Genomic DNA, 25,159 nt, shown 5'->3' with positions numbered 1-25,159 from the left:
AAGAAGGCGAAGCAGCCAATCACATTAAATAATTCTCACAGATGGCAATCTAGGAAGTAAAATGCACAGATTATAATTTACTTTTTATAAATTTTAAAGAGTGAAATAAAGATTGGGACATGGGATTAAAATAGAAGCTGAACTATCATAAACTATCTAAATGTTTAAAAAAATATATATTTTTATTTATATTAATTTTTTTTCATAATAGAAAGAATTGACATTCTACAAATATAAAATTAGTTTTTCAGGACCAGGTAGGTTGATCAGCAGCAATTTTGACTTAGTACGCCATTAAAAACCCCTGCACTTCCTTGAACAAGGCTCAAGTTTTTCAGGGGTTTTTAACAATGACATTACAGCATAAAAGGGGAAGTTCACGTCAAATCACTGATTCTGTGCTGATTGCCATCTGTGGGATCTTCAACAGAGCACCCTGTGGAGGAGCAGGAAATCACTGACAGCAACTTCTAGATTTCCCTGTTGAACTGCACATTTGCGGACGCCAGAAGTTGCTGCCAGTTTCACAGGATGACAGCGAACGCTGATGTTTTGCCAATATTACAACCGCAAAGTCAAAGCCTAGAATTCTAAGCAGCATACTTCAATCCATGACTAAATTTGATTTTAATGACTTTATAGGAAAGGATCTGGAAAGGTTGGAATAATTAACTTGTAAGTTTGGAATTAAATGTAAAATAATTATTTTGGAAAAACTGTAACGAGGATATTCAGTTTTATATTAATTGTTGCTAGCTCTGGTTTATAAACATTATTGACAAGTAAACTAATGAGGCAGTTTTTTTACTCATGGAATGTTTTTGGAACTGCAAATAAGATGGATCATTTTAATGGTATTTACAATTGTCAATTATTTTATTATAAAAGCAATACTGATTTTTTGTTTTGCTAACTTTATTTTTCCAAAGCCCCGAAATTTGGTGTTGATGACCTTGCAAACTCTCTAGACATCATTGAGGGGAAGCTAAGTCATCCAGCACGAAAAAGAAGACATGCAAAGAAAGATGACTACAACATAGAAGTTCTATTGGCAGTAGATGATTCTGTTGTTCGCTTCCATGGAAAAGAGCATGTGCAGAATTATGTTCTGACACTAATGAATATTGTAAGTGGTCCTATATACTCTTTATTGTATTTCACAATTGCTTTGTTAAGAATTGAATTTCACATACCTGTATTTTAACCTATAAATTCTTTTCTTCAGTGATATTATTGACATCTCTTCTGCTGTGTATGTTAGAATTATATTATGAGTTTATCTTTTTCTGTATTCTCTCTAGATTTGGAGTTGCACTGTGGGATAATAATTTCCTCTCTCAACTGTTCCAGTAGCGCTGTTAATTAAAGTAAATGGATTAGTACCTCCACTAAAATAGCAGCTGAGCCTGGTAACATGCACAGATATTATTCCACAGAATAATTTCAAGACCGATGTGTTTAATTATCATTTTTTAAATATATATGTCCTCAGTCTCCAATTGTTAATAGTGGTCACATGTAATATTTAAAAGTAGACATTGCATCAAATCGTGATCCACAAAATTATTTTATTGTCTTTCAACAAATCATTGATCAATCAGGTAATCTGACAGTGGAAATCCGTAGGGATGATTGATCCCGTTAAAGTTTATTTCCGTACAAGGTTTTTTCATCTCTTAACCAGATGGTTTTTAGTTATGTTTTCCCCATTGTTTTCAGACTAGTAAGTCTGAGAGTTCTTACCAAGAAATCATAGAATGTTTCAGCATGGAAAACAGGTCACTTCTCCCTTCAAATTGATCCCTGTATTTTTCTCCACATGACCCAGCTAGTCTAATCCTACTTTCCAGCTTGATGAATATTTTTGGTCATTAGGGTCAAGATTACTTTTACCAGCATAAGTTTGATCAACTCATTTTATCGCCATATATAAGCTATATGGAGTCTTTGTTTAAGGAAAGGCCTTTTCCTATAACTGACAGTCATGATTGATGACTTCTAGATCATGATCACATTGTATGGGTTCTTAACAAAAATTCTGAAACAAAAAAATAAGCAACAGTATAGAAATGAATCGATAGGGTAGGATTAGATCTTTTCCAGTTCAGTCTGCCACCAGGAGCTTTGTGAGAAAAGTTAGCTTGCTTTTTCCTTCCTCTTTCATGGAAAGTGCCTTGGTTTTATTTGGTACCTTCTCAAATGGCCCCAGCTGAGAGCAGCTCACCATGTGTAAAGGTGTGGCACTGTGTTTGTTTGCTCCAAATTATGTTTTATTTTAAATACATGAAATGCCTGTTCTGTATTTCACTCTCTTGGTTTCCAAATAGCCTCATTCTACACAGAGGGTAATTCACATTGTTAAGGATTTTAAAAACTGTTACGGTGACGAGAAGGGTACAGAAGAGAGCAACCAGAATGATTGAGAGAATGGAGGGATTGGATTATGAGGAATGATTGTGTAATTGGGCATGCAAGGGTGCTTAATGTGTTTGCAGGAAATTCCTTTGCCCACTATTGTAAGGGTGGTGTCAACAATTTCAGTCTAGAAATGTTTAACACCACAGTATTGCACTCTATATTTGGCTAATTAGGAATGTTGGATTTGTCATGGTTAATCATGAGTTGATAATTTTGGAGGGTTTATGCTGTAAAATTGAGACCCATACATTGTCAAAATGAAGAGCACAAGAACTGGATTACCTTTTGTCATCCTGGATACGAGCTAAAGATGATTGGGTCGTCTGTTTTTGGATTATTATTCATTGACTTATGTTTGCTATTTTGAGTCCATTCATTTGTTACTAAGGAGCTCTTTTTGTGTTTTTGCTTTTTCACATGCAATTCTGTCTTATAGATGAACAAAACAGAGGACTGAATGCTCAGTCATTGAGTATGTTTAGCACAGAGATTGATAGATTTTTGGATACTAAGGGAACCAAGGGATATGAGGATAGTACAGGAAGATGGAGTTGAGGTCGTAGATCAACCATGATCTTATTGAATGGTGAAGCAGGCTCAAAGGGCCGAATGGCCTACACCTGCTCCTATGTCTTATGTTCTTGTGTGCTTAATAGTTAATTTTCAGTGCCAGAGAGGTTGATTGGCAGCAATTAATTGTTATCGCGTTGTTAAAGGGTACTTATGCATATAATGACAAGACTTTTCTTTCTGTGGCGAATTTAGTTCGTATCTACTGCGCAAATGCAGCTATTTGACAACATTTAAATCATTTCAATGGTGAGGTATACAGCGAAATGGCGTTTTTGCGAAGCTAATGTGGAGCGGTGCAACTTGGACAGCAACTTTTGGGTATTGGCATTTAATTGTGCATCTGCTCCTTGCCTGAAGTTACTGTACCATTTACGCTTAAATAATGGAGAACATCATTAGTCTCACTGTTATTTTGACAGCAAAATCTGAATCAACATAAATTAGTGTTGCATTGTGAGATTCAGCAAGGTTTGTTCAGAATGTGGGGCTGAAAGGTTCGGGAAGTTAAACCTCTTCATTTTAATACTAATGCAAACACCAGAAAAATATATGGAGTTACTGAGTAGAAGGCTAGTTTGAGGTCCCTGAATGGACAGTTGTTGAAGGGGCTTGTAACATGGAATGGGTATGTTTATTTGCTGTTCCAGAGTTGTTTAGTTTGTTATGTTATGTTAATTTTAAAGATGTATAATGGAGTCAGTGGAGAACGAACATGATTGCTTAAAGTACTTTGAAATATGAGGATCAATTAATTGTTTTTCTGGTGGTTGCTGATTGCTCACTGGTTGCTTTCCAGTGAATGGGAAACTTTTATAAAGGAATGTAGATTTACTAGCGGAAGACGTCCATGTGCAGTTCGTGTAGTTAAATTGTAAACCAGTATTTCATTGGAAGATGTATGGTTTTATTACACCAGCACCAGAGAAAATGTTTACCCTTTTTCATTTTTGATTGGTTGGCTGAATTGTTTTAAACATATAAGGAGTAAAGTTTCTGCTAGTTTTGCACCCAAATTCTAGTACAATTGGCCAAACTAGTGCAAAAGGTCGGGGAATTTTAAATGTGTGAGTTACGCCCAAAACCACTTACTTAAGGTTTTTCGCAATATTTTACGCTGTTTAAGATTCAATTTGTGCGGATAAGGCCCCACCCACAAAACTGGCCACACCCCCAGGTCGACATTGCGAGATTCCACCGATTGCATTGGTTCGGGAAGGCTCTTCAAATCGTGCTCCTTTTCTTAGATGCACAGTAGGTGCGTTTTAAAAGTTTTTCATATCAAAAAATATTTAATTCACTCAGAAACTGACTACAGTGCACCAATGAAACTATTAAATGGTTCAGTATAGTTTTTAAAGTCATTTTCAGTGATTTTTAAATCAGATTACTCAGGTGCAGAACTGGATGCTTATTAAAAATGCATATTTTGTGATAAACCCATTTTCAGCTGCTCCTATTACACATGTTTTTGTGTTCTGTTATGCTGTCCGATTGCACTGGTTCCTGGAAGATTTTATGTTTGTGATAATGCAAATATCTTTCAGCAGAAACTTGAATTGTAACTTAACCAATGCAATTTTGGGTGCAATTTCCCGATTGTGCCCAAAGCGGAAACTTGGTTTCTGATTGGTTAAATTTTAGTGAATAATACATCTCCGTTAATCAGCATGCTTTGTGCCTCATGGATATACTAGAAATGTTCCCACATCCTACAGACACTTGGCAGAGGCAAAACCTTTAATTATATATAAATAAACATGTCAGAGCTCAACATCTACCTGTGTTTTAGGCTTCCGTATTATATGGTGGACATCTGGAATATTTCAGCATTTGCTAGATGAGCAAGCTTTTGTTTTTGTTTCTCTCTGTTCTACTCATGACTGCGCCACTCACCTCAATTGAATAGTGTGGCTCCTTTTCACGCAGTGGATATATTAGCAATTCTAGTGGTACGAAGGGCTACCCTAACCTTAAAATCAATCTATCCTCTGTTAATTTCAGAGCATGAGGGAGCTTGGAATAGTTCTGCGTACCAATTACATGCCTTGAACCTCACTTTTGTTGCAAAAACTACAGTAGGAGGAAGAGCACTTAATGATTTGTATTGGGTAGTTGGAAGCAACTTCTGAAGCAGAGGGACCAGGATAATATGACAAGCATATGAGACAAAAGCATAGGGAAGAGGAACATCAGAGATCAGGTGAGAGGTAAAATAAATACCAAGTCTATTGTTTTTTAAAAAAAAGAATAAATACCAAGATTCAAACAGGTTATTAAGACACCTTGGGTGTTTGGAATCCATGCCCAAATGGTGTTTTAACAAGAAGCACTAACTTAAATTTGAGAATTTAATTCATTGGCAAAATCTAAACTAATAATGCCTATTAATTTTGGAGGTAAGGCAGGTAGTCGGGCATGGCTAATAAGGTTAACAAGCTCTCTATATAATTATCATTGCAGCTGTGTGAATGTGTGCTGCACTGACTAACACAATGAGGGCTCTAATGATATGATAAACTCTGAGAATGAAGCTCATGCGATTCATAGAATCAGAATCTCACAGATTGTGTTACATTCCGAAACACATTTGCAGACAGCTGGACATAATGCCTATGACCTTCTGTTTTGCCATTTTGAGTTAATTTCCTTTACTGCTGTTACTACCATATTTGAGTCAGGCTGCAGTGGACCTATGACCAGAAGTTTTTTTTTATATATATCTCGTTACCAGAATAGTTCCTATGGCCCCAAGTTTCCACATGATTTGCTCCTGATTTTTAGGAGCAACTGGTGTAGAATGGAGTATCTTAGAAATCGGAATTCTCCGTCATTTAGTTTGCTCCAGTTCTAGTCAGTTAGAACAGTTTCACTTTGGAACAGAATTTCTTTTTCAAAAGGGGGCGTGTCCGGCCACTTACGCCTGTTTTCAAAGTTTCGTCAGTGAAAACTTACTCCAAACTAACTTAGAATGGAGTAAGTGAAGATTTTTGTACGCTCGAAAAAACCCCGTCTACACTTTAGAAAATCAGGCGAAGGTTACAAATCAGGCGTAGGGAATGGTTGAGGGGGCGGTTTAAAGGGAAGTTTACAAACATTAAACACTTCAGTTTTACAAATAAAGAGCCATCATCAATAATAAATGATAAATACATCAATAAATCAACCAATAAATCAATCAAAAAAAATTAATAAGAAATAATTTTTTTTTTAAATCAATAAATAAAACATTTTCTACTTACCGACTGCAGCACCGGGAGCCCTCCAACAGCGTGCTGGGATGCCCCCCCCAGTGTGTCTCTGTCAGTGTCTCTATCTCTCTGTCTGTCTGTGTGTGTGTCTCATTCTCTGTCTGTCGGTGTCTGTGTTTCTGACAGCGAGGAGGGGATAGAGGGAGAGAGGGGGGGAGCAGGGGGAGGGATAGGGGGGGAGAAGGGGATAAAGGGGAGAAGCGGGGGAAGGGGATATCGGGGGTGGGGGGGGAGGAGGAGAAGGAGAAGGGGGAGGGAGGCTGAACGGGCCGGGCCCGAGACCGGACAGGGCCCGTCCCTAGCACCAGATTTACAGGTAGGTGGCGTTGGGTCGGAGGGGGTGGTGGGAGGGAGGTCGGTTCGGTTCGGTTCGGGTCGGGGGGAGGGAGGTCAGGTCGGATACAGTCCGGGGGTGGGGGGGGGAACCGGGAGTCGGGTCCAGTCAGGGGGGGGGCGGGGGGGAGGGAGCGGGAGTCGGGTCCGGTCCGGGGGCGGGAAGCGTGAGTCGAGTCGGGTCAGGAGGATGCAGGAGCTGGCCGTGGGAGGAGCCTTATTCACGCAGCCCCAGTGAGGCCATTCGGCCAGGGCTAGGGGCTGCGTGTTTCGGCCCCTCCCACACAGTTTCGGGCGCCTGGAGCTACTGCACTTGCGCGCCCACTGTAGCGCGCATGTGCAGAGGTCCCGGCACTGTTTTCAGCGCAGGGACCTGGCTCCGCCCCCTACAGCTCCTGCTGCGCTGCGCCGAGGGCCAGAGGACCTGCAGGGAGGTGGAGAATACGGAGGGTATTTTTAGGCGCACTTTGTGGCGCGAAAAACGGGCGTCCAGGTAGGCACTGCACCGTTCTAGCCGCGGCTCGAAACTTGGGCCCTATAACTTGAAATTACTGCTGGTAATTTCATTGGAGATGGGTTAGTGGGTTAATTTCTAAAAGTTAGAATTGAAGAGCAGTGACGTTATGCTAAACATACAGAACCTTCGTTAGACCACACTATGGCCCCAAGTTTTGCCATGATTTGCTCCTGATTTTTAGGAGCAACTGGTGTAGAACGGAGTATCTTAGAAATCGGAATTCTCGCCATTTAGTTTGCTCCAGTTCTAGTCAGTTGGAACAGTTTCACTTTGGAACAGAATTTTTATTTCAAAAGGGGGAGTGTACGGCCACTTATGCCTATTTTCAAAGTTTCGTCAGTGAAAACTTACTCCAAACTAACTTAGAATGGAGTAAGTGAAGATTTTTGCACCCTCGAAAAAACCTTGTCTACACTTTAGAAAATCAGGCGTAGGTTACAAATTAGGCGTAGGGAACGAGGAGGGGGGGGAAGGGAAGTCATTAAATTCAACAATAATCCTTAGTTATACTTATACAAATATTATACAAATAAATCCAACCTGAATAAAAATTTATAAGCAAAGAAAAGATTAAATAAACCATGTTCCTACCTGTGTGAAATAGCAGCAGCCTTTGAGCTGCTGTGCTTCAGGCAGGCCTTTCATGTTGGAGACAGGCAGGGGTGTGGCGTCATTGTCTCGACGGCAGCGGCAGCAAGCTTCGAGCTGAGCTGCGGTGCTTGAGGCAGGCCTTCATTCTCTTCGTGGCTGGCCACGAAGAAGCAACACCCGGACGGACTTGAGGCTATTCGGCCATGGGATAGCAGTGGCATCAGTGGCTGGCCAGCAGCCAGCCGAAGACTCAGCAGCGGACCGACGTGAGGCCATTCTGTCATGAGACATCAGCGGCATCAGTGGCTGGCCGGCAGCCAAAGAATCAGCAGCAGACGGACGTGAGGCCATTCGGCCATAGGATATCAGTGGCGTCAGTGGCTGGCCGGCAGCCGAAGAATCAACACCTGACACACGCAGCTCTTTATGGTGCTTGAGGCCATTCGGCCACGCTTTAGGGGCGGCATCAGTGGCTCGACGGCAGCCGAAGATACAGCAGCAGCCTTCGAGCTGTGAGGGGGACTGAGGCCATTTGGACAGGGAGAGGCAGCCACATCGACAGTTTTATATTTAAATTTGCAGAATGGGTGCTGCATTGTCAACACCACGTATTATGCAATGGTTTGCCATCAATTCACTGCATAGGAGAGAATTGATTAGAGCTCACCGCACCAGGAATGTCGTAGCCCGTAGGTTGATGGGCAGGAGATCTTACCCACGTCGACAATATCGAACCAGGCGCTCTTATTTCTCCAAACACACAGTCCTTAATTTGCATGCACCGATGCAGCATCGGTTCTGCAAGTTTAGCAGTGAAAAGCTGAACTCACTGATTTCAGCAGGTGATTTATTCAGCAGTGCTGCTAAAAGCACTCCCTCACACACAGAAATATCAAAAAAATTAAATTACAAGCCTTTGCAGGGGTCCAAGAAACAAATCTTCACTTTTTCTGCAGTCCTTTTAAAAATGGCCGAGTGCCAATGTTTGTTTGAGACTGCGCATGCGCGCACGCTCCAACGCGCACGCGCAGGGTTGCCGGCACCACGAAGGCTAATTTAAATTGTATCTGCTACTTAGAAAATCGGCGCGAGTGTTAGGCTCCGCCCCCTGCTGCGAAGAGCGCGCCGCGCCAAACAGACATCGAGCTCCAAGGAGCTCGAGAATATCGGAGTCTTTTTTAAGCGCAGTTTTCGGTGCGAGAAACAGGCGCCCAGCTCGGAGGTGCGCTGTTTTCGCCGCGGGACGAAACTTGGGGCCTTAGTTTACTGTACACAGTTCTTGTGTCTATATTATAGAAAAGATATAGAGGCACTGGAGAATGTGCAAAAAAGATTTACAACAATGATACCAGAACTGAGAGGTTAAAGCTGAAAGATTGAACAGATTGGGACTCTTTACTCTAGAAAAGAGCAGGCTGAGGGGTGACCCGATTTTAAGAGTATGAAAGTGTTTGATACGGTAGACGTAGAGAAGATGTTTTCATTGTGCGGAGAGATAAACTAGGGGCCATATAAGATCATCATTAATAAATCCAATTGGGAATTCAGGAGAAACGTCTTTAACCCAGATAGTGTTTAGACTGTGTAACTCGATACCATAAGGAATAGTTTGAGGCGAATTGCATAGTTGCATTTAAGGGGAAGCTATATAAATACATGAGGGAGAAAGGAATATAGGGTTATGCTGATAGGATTAGATGAATAGGGATGGGAGGAGGCTTGCGTAGAGCATAAACACCGGCATAGACCAGTTGAGCCAAATGACCTGTTTCTGTGCTGTACATTCTATGTAATGCTATGCATTGTGCTTATGTAACATTGCTCTGTCTGGTTTTACAGCTGCATCAAAATAGCATCCATTTTAAGTAGGCCAATAGATCCACTAAATGGTGGACAACAGAATATCATGTGAGCACATTGATTGTTTACTAATATTGGCAATTATTATTTTTGGGATTATTATTTTATAAGAAAGTTCCCCGGCATGAATTCTTTTCAAATCCAGATTTTATTTATAATTGGTTACCAATGTAATTATACATTTGTCTTATTATACATGAGAAGCTTGCTTTTCCCATCCATCCTGTGTTTTGTGAAATCAAAGAATAAAGTAATGCTGTGGGATTGAACAACAAAAGTGATTTAGGTGTGTGATGTACTAAACGGAGGACTTTCGAGTTTCAGTTTATTTCTCTCATTTAATGGCTTATCATAAGTTTGGTAGGATGGTCCAAAGTTATGCCCATTATTTCTTTGACCATTGCTCACGTTGTAAATATGTTTTTTGTTAAAAATATTGAGTGACCGAATTGTCCAAATGGTCAAGTAGCTAGCTTCAGCTTCTTGGATTACAGTCCCAAAGTCTGTTTTAAAAGAAAACCTTTGGTATACTTAGCACTTAAAAGTGGAGGGTTTTAATTTTCATTATAAGTTATCGTTGTAACTCTATCCATCTATTCTGCTGAATGCTGGGGTTCATAAGTTAATTGTAGTGGTTGGAATCCTTGTGCATTGCTAAACACTGAAGTATCAATTAAATGATCATTCTTGCAACTTCCCATGAGAAAAAGGAGTTACTAAATATAATTACTATATTCTGGTCTCCAGAGCAATTGACTAACGTATGTTGTATAATTCGTGCCAGTATTTTAATTCCATAAATAGACATGGAAGCAGAAGACTAATTCAAACAGATGCACTAAAGTTTTGTGAGTCATTGCAACTCAGCACTTCATATAGAGTTCTTTCTGCATTCCTATGACAACTGCAGTCCTGCACACATTGAACAGAGCCAAGTCACCAGATCATCAGAGGGAGTTGTGCTTCCAAGAGAAAGCCATCAAAACAGTCAAAGGCAAGAAAATGCACTTTCCTCCATCAAAGCTTGTCTCTCTAATACTCTCTCTCCGTCACCCCAACTTCAAGCTGCATTTTGAACAACCATAATGTTTTTAGCCTTAGTGTCTTGCAAAATTATTTCAAGCATTTATCACTTTGGCAAAAAAATAAAAATCTGTGCCTGTTAGTTTTAGTTTGGTTTATAAATTGTTGGGCACAGTACACACTGAGTTAAATAAATAAAAGGTTGAAAATAAGCAGCATCTGTAAAGAGAAAAGACAGGGGTGTGTGTAGTGTTTCGGGTGTGTACCCCATCATCACAACAGCAGACCCACCGCAGGGCTGCACACCCAAAACATTATAACCCCTCTCCTCTCTTTACCACTGCTGATCACCCTGCAGTGTATTTCCAGTATTTTCTGTTTTTGCAGTATTTTTTCCTTTCCCCACATAGGTTTGATGCTCGTTTCTGTTCACTGCTTCTGTGAGGGACAGGAGTATTTATTTCAGTCAGGCAAGCAGATTCAATTATTATGTATTTGAGTTTGATTCCTGTCAAGCGTGGCTGTAATATGTTTAACTTGTCCAAACTTTTAATTTTGAATATACTAACCCACAGGAGATCTGGATTTGATATGCAAGCATTGTCTGTGTTTGAACCCTGAAAATGGCAGCCAATCTATGTAAATAAAGGAGCTAGTTCATTCTGATTTCTCTTCACAGGTTCTTGAACAGGCAGTTCAAATTATCGACATAGATCAACGAACCAATCCAGTTTAGATTGACAGCTGTGTTTCAGGCCTGAGAAGGGGCAGAGTGAATGATTAGATGTGATTGATGGATAGATTCGTGGCTGGATGTTTCTAGTGTAGGTTTATCACAATTTGTATTATTTGCCAAATTCATTGTTTGGATACATATTGCATCCAGTGAAACGAAGACGTGTTCCCTATCAAATGAAATTATGATGGCCAGTTTAGATTGTACAGAATTGCTTTAAGTGGAAGTGGTTCTGTATGGAATTTGCCCCAGTTACATTGTGGTCCTGATTTCAACGTGCGAGCCAACACAAAATTAACTACCATGAGTAAATTTGTGCCTATACAGTTCAAACGTCACAATTTCAACTTCAATTATCTGTCCACAAACTTCCCCAGATGTCTCAAAAGTCCATTTAGCTGACCACTATGCCCTGAAAAAATGGAGGCGGCGTGCAGCAACTTGCATCACCAGAAATAAGATCATTCCTGATCTCACAGGGAATAGAGTTCATCTTGAAACAACATTCTGTGTGTCCAAGGCACTATCCCAACTTGATTTAAGTTAAAATGCTGCTTTGAAAGTTTGGACTTTGGCTGACAACAATGCTGTACTGTAAGATAATTTAACCAAAGGCAGTGTGCTAAGAAGCATATTGTGTACAATATAGATAAATATGTATGATTTAATCATGGAAATTATCTCTATATTCCAGTATATTGTCATGAACCTGGGATTATATCCTTTCCATGATATGCCATTTGCTGCCAGTGGAAAATGGTTTGCGTGATCGGGGCCCAGGAGAGGCGTGAGTTCGGGGGCAGAAGAGGCGAGGGCCCAGGGGTAGCATGGGCCAGTCCACACTGCGATATGTATGCGCACTAGGTCCGTGCAGCAGAGCAGGTCTCCAGTTGCCTTGATTAATCCTTGCCACTGGACCAAGACCTAGCTCTGTCAAGCCCGTGTGGTGGCTGGGGTGCAACGGCCACCACACGTTTTTAAAAAAAATATCCACACACATACATCTTCCACTCTTCATGTAGTTCAGGACCTGGAATATTAGGTCCTTCATTGAAACACCTGTGAACTCATCCTTTTTGGCGGGGAAGCAAGTCATCCTCGTTTTGAGGGATTGCCTATGATGATGATCTACAGTAGAGAGAGTGGGAGAGGGATCCAGTGATGTTGGCCATATTTGGGTGCCTGCCATCTCCCCAAAGAAAATTTAGCCTTTTTTTTTTCCTTCTCCAGTGCTACTGCATCCCTTGCTGGAGATCTTGACATGCATTAATGTTTGGTTCCACACCTTTGGAAATATCATAGCCCTGAAATTATGGTCGGTGGCGTAACTAAGGAGTACGCCATCGACCTCCGAAAGAAATCCACACTTATCTGGTGCGAGGCCCTCTGGGAAAACTTGCGTTGTTTTGCAGCGGAGTTGAGCGCAGCGTAGTAACCCACGGATCCCGGGGCGCACCATGTGCGTAAGCGAAACTGGGTTCATGTGTGGTGGTGCGCCAATCAAGAAACAAATCTATGATCCCCGACATCAATCAAATTTTGAATTAAACAATGTGAATATTGATTTGAATTGAGGACTTATCACTCCCACTGTAAATAAGAATGATAATCATTATAACACACAAGCTAAACTGGCAAGGAATATTTTTGGTAAAATAAACACGGATTCCTTTTCCAGGAACTTAAATAGTGAAATGAATAAAAACAATAATTTTTCTAAGCAAGGTACGACAAAGAAATATTAGGAAACAAATCTTGTTTCAACAATATCCAATTGCTTTATAATGCAAAAAGTCTGGTGGCTGGGAATAACTCGTAATCAGAGTGATAGACAGCAGAGTGAGATCAATACAAAGTAATGGCAGTGTTTGTATGCAATACAAAAGCTGTGTTGAACAGTAAAACAGTATGGCCAATTCCCGCCTCCCCCACTTAGAATGGGCAAGTTGGAACTTGCCAGATTGCACATTTGGGATTTAATGCATGCACAAGTACATGCGAAAATCCCGAACTTGCAATCAATTTCAAAGGCAGTATGATAGCGTACCGAGACCACGCCATCGTACAGACTGCAAATTTCGCTGATCCGACTGAGGTTGACTGACTGAGTATCGACCTGAACTGTTATCAACATGATTCAGTGCTACGTTATAAAGTGTGAGGAGAGGCTTGAAGTGTCTGGTCTGAATGGTGGGGATAATCATTGCTGATTTTTTATTTTTTATTTTGAATGATGGGTGAGTTTTATTCAGTTGTATATTAATGGGGAAGTGCATTGCACTGTAGGGAATTCTCTGTTACTCTCCCTCTTTAATGCTCATCTATGAGAATGAGAAGGTCTACAGTGACAAAAAATCTTTATCTTATTACAAGTTAGTCCTGATCAAATCAATGCCATTTTGGTAAGTCACAAAATAAATGGAGGTGAACTAAAAAAAACTGATTGATTTTATAGAAATTGATCGTGGCGGCGATTTGATTTTGAGAGGGGTACTCTGTACCCAGTATATAAAACAGGAAAACAGAGACTTGATGATTTAAGAACAGATTTGTATTATTTTACATCACCTAATTCTGTAGTAGTCTTTTCATTGATAAAAATAAGTAGTTGCCTTAACAGAAATCTCTATGTTGCTGCAAAATGAGCACAACAATACACTGCAGTATAATAAAACTGTTCAGCTGTTAGTTTGAGTTATGCAAAAGCTAATTCAGTAACTGGTTACAAGCCGTCTCAATTCTGCTTTCATTAAAGTTCCTACCAGTTCCTGACACCTTAATCAGATTATTTCAGAAATCCTTCAAGTCAGATTTTGTAGCAAACTGGTTTCAATCTGTAACAGTTACGATTTGGCCCCAAAGGTGGTCTGATTATTATATTTGGTTAATTACTGCCTGGGGAGGTAGAAACTGCTGCAGAGGTCTAATTAAGTCATGGGAGAAAAACGCATAGCAGAAATGAAATATTGCTGATTTAAAGTAGTGAGTAAATGTTTTCTCAACTGGTAGTTATTCACAATCTACGAATCCTTCACTGAGCACCACAGCATTTTTTCTATTGTGATTAATTAAATTTTACATTTAGAATTGCACACATCAAGCTTGGTCACAACTTTGAAATTTGAAATATAAAATAGCTGGTCTATGTGCATGTAATCCACAATCAATAATGTTACATTATTCATATGAAGCTAGATTTTGCACCTGCCATTCCCCTCCCCCCATGTTTTTTTTGTGGGTGGAAAGTTGCTTGTAGACCTGCTCCGCTTCATTTTCCGATGGGTTGACCCAGCAGCCTAAGACGTGGCCATCTGCTAGGTTCTGGAGTCCAGCACTCAAAAGATCGATGGAAGACTAGATGTCATGGGGCCTGTGCTACAACTCTTGATTGTGGTCGTGCGCAGACCCCAGTATCCTGACAATTTATAAAATATTTTTTTCAAGCAGCTTGGTGGCTTCCTCTATCTTCCATTGCGGCAGGCTGTAGCAAGTCTCCTCCCCCAGTTTGATACAACTTTGGGCAGAGGCCTACATCACCAGAATTGAGAGGCATCTCCATGACCGGCTGTAGTCCTGCTGTGCAGAAGATGCCTATCCAATCAGAACATCCAGGCCATTAAATGTGTCGTGAAAACCGTGTGTTCACTGGAGGTTCATGTTTTGCCACCACAAATACAAGAACAAATCACAAGTCTCATCATGTATTGATGAATTAAGCACCTGCGAATAGCTCAATAACATAGTACAATAAGACAAATCAAGAATTATTTCTGACCATCTCTTTTCTTATAGTTAAATGAACATATAATAGAATATTACACTTAGTCTAATATTCCTGGATGCCAGGTGAAAACAGGATCAGGCTCGTCTATGATGCACTCTATGGCCGAAAAGCCTGCTGAAACCCAAAATTCCAAATCCGCCCTCCTGCTGCAGAGCTTCACTCTCCAGGAACATCCATTGGCAAATTGTTGATTTGCTCCCCATGATTTTCGGTCCATTAGTTTTAATGGATGAAAAGTAATGGTGAGCACATCCATCCTGACGTGCATTCCCGGTAGGCCGAAGGCTGTGCAGCAAGAGCTCTCAATTGGAAAATCGGCTCCAAGTGTCAAGATTCACAATTGAAGAATGGGCACTTGGTTGAGGTCCTGGAGGACTGCTGGTACCAGTGAACCCATACCCTAGCAAGGTTCAGCTCCTTCAGGGGAGAAGTGGGGGGGGGAGGGGCGGTGCGGATGGTGGAGAGGAGGAGAAGTGTGAGATATGTACAATGAATTGGTTTTCCAATTAATCCACTTTGTAGATTCAAAGTTTAAAAATTGCCTTTGCGGAAAATCTAACTGTAATATCTATGTTAGTAGCATGTTTAGTCAGTGCTGTAGTAACAGGTTTTATGGCCTATCTTGTGTGGCGTACCAGACAAGAAGCACAATCTGGAATAATCATCACCACAAATATAAACAGCTGACTGATGCTGAATGCCATGGATTGCAGTCATGCTTGTAAGCAGAAACACTGCGTGCCTTCAGCAGTAAAAGCATTCCGGTGCACACCTCCAAACCAGTCTTTACACAAAATGAGAGATGCTTATATTTGTTTTTATTTCACACAAGAAATTTATCTGCAGCCTTATAGTTCTGTCTTCGAATAGTTTAAGAGGAGAGCTGGAACTTTATGCAAGTAAGAAGAAAACCTGATTGCCGGAAAACTGAAAGGCAGACAGAAAAGTTTGGAAATGCGCAGTGGGTCATAATTCCAAAGAATTCCACCCAAAGCGTTAACCTTTCTTCTTTCTTTGCAATATTGATTGACTTACTGCCCAGTGTCCTGGCCAACCGTTATCCCTCAACCAGCATCACTAAAACCAATTATCTGGTCATTATCACATTGCTGATCGCAAATTAGTTGCCGCATTTCCTATGTTACAACAATGTTTACACTTCAAAAGTGCTTAATTGGCTGTAAAGTGCTTTGGAATGACCTGCGGTTGTGAAAGGTGCTATATAAATACAAGTTATTTTCTTTACTGTGGATGTCCAGCATTTTCCATTCTAGCAGTAGCTGGTGTCACTGATTGCTGTGATTAAAGGAGTTGTTAGTAATTAGTTTAGTATTGATGGAGTAAATTTAGCACTGTCTTTAATCTAAATAATAGCAAAATTGATATCTGCGTGTCGAAGCGTTATCTTTGTGGTTTGAAAACAGCTGTTTCCCAATTTTGAGATTGCTTGGACAGAGGATTGTGAGGTGTGTGGTCTTCTATAATGTAATAAGGGTGTAACCAAGCAGATTTTCAGATTCAAGGCTTTATTGTGTGGGATGCTGGACCCTTGAGCATTGAGATGGTTAGAGAGGAAGCAAGATCACAGCTGAGAAATGAAATCTAGGCAGTCTGGATGAACAACAATCATGGGATTATTACTACATCAGAAGATGAGTGAGGGGAAACATACAGGATGAGGGCCAGGAAAAATTAGAAGTTGACTAGGGTTTTTAAATTGTATTTTCAGCTTTACTCTCCAGGTTAGAGCAAAAAGCTTTTAATCTTTATCATACCCCATAGTATACCATAAGATTTCTTATTTTTAACTTTAATAATCATATTTTCCTTATTTGCTCCAAAATGTTAATTATTTTTGGCCAGGCCTAATGGAAACGACAGGTGGTCCCGATTTTTTGCTTTGGCTATTTCCGCCCAACTCTAATTCAAAAACAGGAACGATGGAAAGCTGACCTATCACATTGCACCTGCAACGTTCATTTTGCACTTAAGAAGCTAAATTGTCTCATAAATGGTGAGTATTTTGTTCGTCCAGCTGTGGAGTATGCAAAACTTAGTTGACATGGCCAAAGATTTTGTTAAGATCATTTTACAGACTCACACAGAGAGCTTGTTCGCTAGCTTGACTGAAATGATGTGTGGTATCCTGACCGACCCCTGCTGGCAGCTCACCCACTCATAGCTGACAAGTCAGCCACTCTTAATATGAGACGTTGATTGTATATATAGAATCATAGAATTCTACAACACAGAAGAAGGCCATTCGGCCCATCGTACCTATGCCTGCTCTTTGAAAGAGCTATCCAATTAGTCCAGATATGATCGATGAAGTTCGAAAATTTTAAAGATGTGTGCAGCACTGCAATACTTGATCAAGCCAATACCTTTATTTTTATATGCCTTCCAATTATAAGGGTAGATTTTCTGATCCGGTTTGCGGGTTGCCCGAGCTCTGTCTTTTGCACCCATGGTTTCTCAATAGGCTATTAGGGATCATCAAGCTATGTTTTAAAAAAAAAATTACTTTGAACCATTAAATTGACCAAGATGTGATTTTCTGGCTTTTTCACTGGGCTCGTGCTATTTTTTTCACAAACCCACTTGGACTAGACATTGGGGAAGCTCCATGTGCAATGGAATTCTTAAATGGATGGAGGCCTTTTAGCCATTTTTAAATTTTCCCTTGCAATGCAGTTGTAGTACTGTGCTTCACTAATTGTTTCGCTATTTTTAGTACAATTTAAAATTGTATCTTTTTGTTTGAATTTTTGGTATCACTTTTTCCAATGGGCCTTTTAAAAATGATTATTGTCTGCTAAGTCACGAGAAAGTTGACTGCAATAGAAATATTGCCATTCAGAACCGGAACATATGAATAAAAAAGAGACATGATAAAAGAGCTCTTCCAATACCAATTTTCACAGCAACTTGGGAAACAACAAGCTTTCTTGACTTGAAACAGCCAGTCTAAATTTTGTGTTGGCCAATGAAATGCTCAGAAATAATTAACGCTGAAGATAAGGAAATCTTTTCATTTGTGTAAATATTACTTTTTCAGCAGTTTTCCTTAATGTAGCTCCTCCAGATGTTCATTATATTAATTGATTATAACCTTATTGGGAAATTTGATCTAATAAACAGTAATGGGCCAGAAATTGCTGCATTGCAGGTTTGGCAGTGAACTATGTTAATTGGACTTGTAAACGCATCATGGCATCATACTTTATTTGCACCGCAAATTGTTGGAGTGTTGATCTGATAACGGCGTAGCGATATCCGTGTCGCATCTGGGACCTTGTAACTGTTGTGCCCATAAGCTTATCTATGTAAATTAGACTCAAACAAAATGTAGAGAGAAAGAGGAATAAAAAGAGTGGGAAAGAAAGAGTGGATTAAGAGGGAGAAGAAAAGACAAAGGAAAAGTAAGATAAAAGTTTAAAAGAACAAGCAGAGGAAGAGGACATTGTAACCCAGTTATATTTGGGATTTGCTGTATTGGTCTTTGAGGTTAATGCGTGAATAGCAGGGTAGGTGTGCGAAATGTATAAACTTTCTTGACCCATGAAGTATAGAACCAGCATGATCAGGAACAGTGGAACATCCAATAGGTATGCCACTGCACTGCTGTAATAGGCACGTAGGAATTGCGAGACAATAAAAAAGGTTAATCTAGTCTGCCTTCTACCATCCTGGTAGTAAAATGATAATAGAGTTGTTATCTAACGATAGCAATCAATCTCTCAATTAGTCTACAACAGTTCCAGAAATTAATCAAGAAAAACCCAAGTGGGGGAGAGCTTTGGGAACCATAGGCCCAAAGTCCCCTTTTTTCCTCCCAAGCATGCTACACTTACCACATTTCCTGTCTTAAATTACTCCTGTACAGTATCTCAATGTTATATTTTAAAAGATATATATTTAATTTGCATTTGAATGTGGCCCTCTTCTGAGTGTTGAAACAGCTTTACATCCTGAAAATTATTGCCTTCTGACACTGACAGGAGTGTAGTTGGCAAGACTAGTACAAAAAGACAGTCGAGACAGGTTTTATAAAAAAGTGTAATAAACCTCTAGGAACTAATCACTATATGTTAGAGTGTGACTCCACAGCTTTACTAGTCCTTTTATGAGCCTCCAAGTTTGAGTGTCACGTGAGGACCATAAATCAAGTCACTACCAGGTCTTCTGTGACTTTGGCCAATAATTTTGGTCAGTGTCAAAATAAAGGCGCCTTCTGCTGGCCCCGAAGAATGCCGCCCAGAGATATCTTGCAATCTCTGGCGTGAAGTTTATCTTTTTTGACATTCAATTGATTTCAGCGCTCGAGTGGGAATTCCTAGTGTGATGCTGCAGTGATGTTGAATCACATTGCAGAATTCTCACAGGCAGGAAACCAGGAAATGAGAAGCTCCTTTTATTCATACTTAAAAAAAAAAAATGTTAGAGAGTGAAATAAAGATTGGGGCTGTCACATGGGGATAAGGTAGAAGCTGAAATATCATGAACAAACTTTACATGTTTTTTTAAGTTTTTTGAAAAATTGTATTTTTATCATAAGTTTGACACTCCCCCAACAATTTAAAAAAGTTTTTCAGGGCCATAACATTTTGTTTACCAGTTATCATCATTATAGGCAGTCCCTTAAAATCGAGGAGACTTGCTTCTGCTCTAAGTGAGTTCTTAGGTGACTGAACAATCCAATATGGGAATTAGTCTCTGTCACAGGTGGGACAGACAGTCGTTGAAGGAAAGGGTGGATGGGACTGGTTTGCCACACACTCCTTCTGCCGCCTGCGCTTGGTTTCTGCATGCTCTCGGCGATAAGACTCGGTGCTCAGCGCCCTCCCGGATGCAATTCCTCCACTTAGGGCGGTTTTTCGCCAGAGAGTCACAGGTGTCGGTGGGGATTTGCATTTTGTCAAGGAGGCTTTGAGGGTGTCCTTGAAACGTTTCCTCTGCCCACCTTGGACTCATCTTGCCGTGCAGGAGTTCAGAGTAGATCGCTTGCTTTGGGAGTCTTGTGTTACGCATGCGAACAATGCGGAGCTGGTCGAGTGTCGTCAGTGCTTCGATGCTGGGATGTTGGCTTGGTCGAGGATGTTAACGATGATGCATCTGTCCTCCCAGGGGATTTGCAGGATCTTGCGGAGACATCGTTGGCGGTATTTCTACAGCGATTTGAGGTCTCTACTGTATATGGTCCACGTCTCTGAGCCATACAGGAGGGCGGTTATCACCATAGCCCTGTAGACCATGAATTTGAGGGCCTGATCTTTGAACACTCTTTTCCTCAGGCATTAAAACCACAGTTACACTTATTCCAACAAAGCTTAACATTTAATGGGGTATTTACCAGTGATATTAGTGTGGAAAAGCCCAAGTTTTCATCAGGTTCACTGATTACACTGAGTGGGGACAGCGGGAGGAGGGATCCACAATGTAGTCAGTGTCAAAGCAGTGAATGACTGACCACAACTTCAGGATATCCACATTTAGATGCGAATGCGCTAAATCCTGAAGTTGTGGCCAGTTTCAGAGGGGTAATGATGGCAAATGCTGGTAGTTTGCTGTCATTAGCCACCATAAATTCCTGATTACCAGTTTTAAATGACTGCGGCGGGCATAATGAGAGAGAGCCAGCAATTTCATAATGGCCGAAGTGTTTAGTTGGAAGCTATTGTATTCCTAACACAGATGAGGCTGCACACAGGGAGGTTAAAGTAACAGTGACCTCAGTCTTTAATAAGATGCTGGGATCCCTTGGGACTTCAGGGGATGAGCTCCCTGGTGGCGGAACATGGGAGTGCATGCTTTACAGATACACATCATCATTCCCCGCCCCCCCGCCAAAGTCAAAGTGAAAACTATTTACAAGGTGAGGTGGCCGGGAGCCTTTCCCTGGTGAACCGCCTCAGTACAAATGTCTGTTCTGGTGTGTTGGCTGTGCCCTCGCTGGGCTGGCGTGTTGTTGGCCCTGCAGGGCTGCTAGGTGAGCCTGGCCTTGCTGGGCTGTTGGGTGTGATGGGTTCGATTTCCTGGTCCGGTGTGGTGTCATTGATTCTTTGGGTGTGTGTTGTGGGCTCGAAAAAGGTGGTGTCTGCTGTGCGTTGTTCAGGGCAGTCTGTGAACTGCAGCCTCGTTTGGTCCAGGTGCTTTCTGCAAATTTGTCCATTGTCTAGTTTGACTACAAACACTCTATTCCCTTCTTTAGCTATCACCGTGCCCGCGATCCACTTGGGACCATGTCCATAGTTTAGCACATACACAGGGTCATTCAGATCAATTTCCCGTGACACAGTGGCACAACCATCATTTACATTTTGTTGCTGCCGCCTGCTCTCTACCTGATCATGCAGGTTGGGGTGAACCAGCGAGAGTCTGGTTTTAAGTGTCCTTTTCATGAGTAGCTCAGCCGGGGGCACCCCTGTGAGCGAGTGGGGTCTCATGCGGTAGCTGAGCAGTACTCGGGACAGGCGGGTTTGGAGTGAGCCCTCTGTGACTCGTTTAAGGCTCTGTTTGATGTTTTGTACTGCCCGCTCTGCCTGCCCATTGGGGGCTAGTTTAAACGGGGCCGAGGTGACATGTTTGATCCCATTGCGGGTCATGAATTCTTTAAATTCGGCATTGGTGAAACATGGCCCGTTGTCACTGACCAGTATGTCAGGCAGGCCGTGGGTGGCAAACATGGCCCTCAGGTTTTCAATGGTAGCGGTGACGATGCTTCCCGACAATTTCACATTCAATCCATTTTGAAAAAGCATCCACCACCATCACCAGGAACATTTTACCGAAACTGGCCCCCCGCATAGTCGACATGGATCCTCGACCATGGTCTGGAGGGCCAGGACCACAAACTTAGTGGTGCCTCTCTGGGCGCGTTGCTCAACTGCATTGACGTACACAGGACCCAAGTCAGAGTCGATACCGGGCCACCACACGTGGGATCTGGCTATTGCTTTCATCATTACTATACCCGGGTGTGTGCTGTGGACATCCGAGATGAATGTCTCCCTGCCCTTTTTTGGTAGCATTACGCGGTTACCCCCACAACAGGCAGTCTGCCTGAATGGACACTCATCCTTTCGCCGCTGGAACGGCTTGATTGGCTCTTGCATTTTAACGGGGATGCTGGCCCAGCTCCCATGCAGAACACAGTTTTTTACTAGGGACAGCAGAGGATCTTGACTGGTCAATGTCCTAATCTGGCGGGCCGTAACAGGTGATTCATCATTTTCAAACGCTTCCATGACGATCAACAAGTCTGCAGGCTGCCCCACCATCAACAAGTTTGCAGGCTGCGCCATTTCCACCCCCGTGGTGGGCAATGGTAGCCGACTGAGAGCATCCGCACAGTTCTCTGTGCTTGGCCTGTGGCGGATGGTATAGTTATACGCTGATAGAGCAAGTGCCCACCTTTGCATGTGGGCTGAGGCATTAGTAGTTATCCCCTTGTTTTCAGCGAACAGGGATGTGAGGGGCTTGTGATCGGTTTCCAGCTCAAATTTGAGGCCAAACAGGTACTGATGCATTTTCTTTATCCCGAACACACATGCTAATGCCTCTTTCTCAATCATTCTGTAGGCCCTCTTGGCTTTAGACAAGTTCCTGGAAGCATAGGTGACAGGTTGCAACTTCTCCGCAATGTTAACTTGTTGTAATACACACCTGACTCCGTATGACGACGCGTCACATGCTAGCACAAGTCTTTTACATGGGTTATACAATACAAGCAACTTGTTGGAGCATAAAATGTTTCTGGCTTTCTCAAAAGCAAATACTTGTTTTTTTCCCCAGTTCTCACCTTTGCGCAGTAACACATGTAGGGGCTCTAAAAGGGTGCTTAACCCCGGTAGGAAGTTACCAAAATAGTTGAGGAGTCCCAGGAACGACCGCAGCTCCGTGACATTCTGTGGCCTGGGCGCGTTCCTGATAGCCTCTGTCTTGGCGTCTGTGAGCCGAATGCCTTCCGCCGCGATCTTTCTCCCCAAAAACTCCACTCCTGTTGCTATGAAGACGTATTTCGACCTCTTCAGCCGCAGTCCTAAGCGATCCAGTTGCTGGAGGACCTCCTCCAGGTTTTGTAGGTGCTCGGCGGTGTCCCGACCCGTGACCAATATGTCGTCCTGAAAGACCACCGTGTGTGGTACCAAGTCAGCTCTCCATGTTCCTCTGGAAGATCACTGCAGCCGACCGAATTCCAAACGGGCATCTGTTGTAGATGAACAGTCCCTTGTGCGTGTTGATGCAGGTGAGGCCCTTCGAAGACTCCTCTAGCTCCTGCATCATGTAGGCCGAAGTCAGGTCGAGCTTGGTGAATATCTTGCCTCCTGCCAGCGTCGCAAATAGGGGTCGTCTGCCTTAGGTAGCGGGTATTGGTCCTATAGCGAGAAACGATTAATAGTTACTTTATAATCGCCGCAAATCCTGACCGTGCCATTACTTTTGAGTACTGGAACAATCGGGCTGGCCCACTCGCTGAATTCCACTGGGGAGATGATGCCCTCGCGTTGCAGCGTGTCCAGCTTGATTTCCACACTCCCTGATCATGTGAGGTACAACTCGCGCCTCGTGATGAATGGGTCGTGCCTCTGGGACCAAGTGGATCCGCACCTTCACCCCGGAAAAGTTTTTCAATGCCTGGCTCAAAAAAGGAAGGATATTTGTTAAGAACCTAGGTACATGAGGCCTCATCGACATGTGATAGCGCTTGGATGTCATCCCAGTTCCAGCGGATTTTGCCCAGCCAGCTCCTTCCAAGCAGTGTGGGGCCATCGCCCGGGACAATCCAGAGTGGCAGTTTGTGCACCGTGCCTTCGTAGGTAACCCTGACCATGGCACTGCACAGGACAGTGATAAGCTCTTTGGTGTACATTCTCAGTTTCGCGTGGATTGGGCTCAGGGCTGGTCTGAATGCCTTGTTGCACCACAGTCTCTCAAACATCTTTTTACTCATGAATGATTGGCTAGCGCCAGTGTCCAGTTCCATGGCTACAGGTAAGCCATTCAATTCTACGTTTAGCATTATAGGTGGACATTTCGTCGAAATGTGTGCACCCAGTGTACTTGAGCATCTGCCTCCTCTGAGGCTCGAAATTGCTTTGATCCACCATGGACCGATCTTCCTCTGCCACGTGGTGTTTGCAGGTTTTGCAGAGCTTGCAGCTCATTGTTCCACAGCTCTTGCAAACATACCCTTTGAAGTGGCATGAATAGGCTGAATGGAAGCCTCCACAACGCCAACAAGGTGTGAATTGCCTTGCATTCATCCTTTGTTGGGGACTCTGAGTCATCTGAGTCACCTGAGGCTTTCTGGCAGGTGCAGACTCGTGGCTTCTGCCCTGTACATTTCTGCTCGCAAACACAGTTCCAGTTAATTTATGAACATTGCTAGCACTTGTGTGCTGAGAGATTTGTTTGGTGTTATCACTGGTGGACATAAACGCCTGTGCTATCGCAATGGCCTTACTGAGGGTCGGTGTCTCTGCAGTCAAAAGTTTTCGTACGATGGTCTCGTGGCCAATGCCCAGTACAAAAAAGTCTCTGAGCATTTGCTTCAGGTAGCCATCAAACTCCCATTGTCCTGCAAGTCGCCTTAGCTCGGCGACGTAGCTCGCCACTTCCTGACCTTCAGATCGCTGGCACGTGTAGAACCGATACATCGCCATCAGCACTCTCTCCCTCGAGTTAAGATGCTCCCGAACCAGTGTACACAGCTCCTCATACGACTTATCTGTGGGTTTCACCGGAGCCAGAAGATTCTTCATGAGGCTGTAGGTCGGTGCCCTGCAGACTGTGAGGAGGACCGCTCTCCTTTTTGCAGCGCTTCCTTCTCCGTCCAGCTCGTTGGCTACAAAGTACTGGTCTAGCCGTTCGACATAGGCTTCCCAGTCCTCACCCTCCGAGAACTTCTCCAGGATGCCCACAGTTTGCTGCATCTTTGCGTTGTATTCATATTCTCGTCGCCAGTTATTGTCTTCCTAACACGGATGAGGCTGCACACAGGGAGATTAAAGTAACAGTGACTTCTGTCTTTAATAAGACACTCCAGAGTGAGGAACAGGCCTTGGGGGCCAGCT

At 42.4% G+C, this 25,159-nt stretch overlaps 1 protein-coding gene across 7 annotated transcripts in view; it reads left to right on the top strand.

Annotated features, from left to right (window-relative positions):
- Positions 1–25,159, top strand: part of LOC139234909 (A disintegrin and metalloproteinase with thrombospondin motifs 14) — a 244,455-nt gene that overhangs the window by 63,368 nt on the left and 155,928 nt on the right. For all 7 annotated transcript variants that reach the window (XR_011588361.1, XM_070865779.1, XM_070865778.1 and 4 more), the window contains one exon: positions 930–1,126. Coding sequence is in view for 6 of the 7 variants with exons in the window: in XM_070865779.1 (XP_070721880.1) it covers positions 930–1,126 (197 nt within the window). In the remaining variant the exon portion in view is untranslated. The remainder of the gene's footprint in view (positions 1–929; positions 1,127–25,159) is intronic.

Source organism: Pristiophorus japonicus, chromosome 22 (genome assembly GCF_044704955.1).
Source record: "Pristiophorus japonicus isolate sPriJap1 chromosome 22, sPriJap1.hap1, whole genome shotgun sequence".
NCBI lineage: Eukaryota > Metazoa > Chordata > Chondrichthyes > Pristiophoridae > Pristiophorus > Pristiophorus japonicus.
Note: the sequence above shows the minus strand (reverse complement) of the source record. Positions and strands in the feature narration are given on the sequence as shown.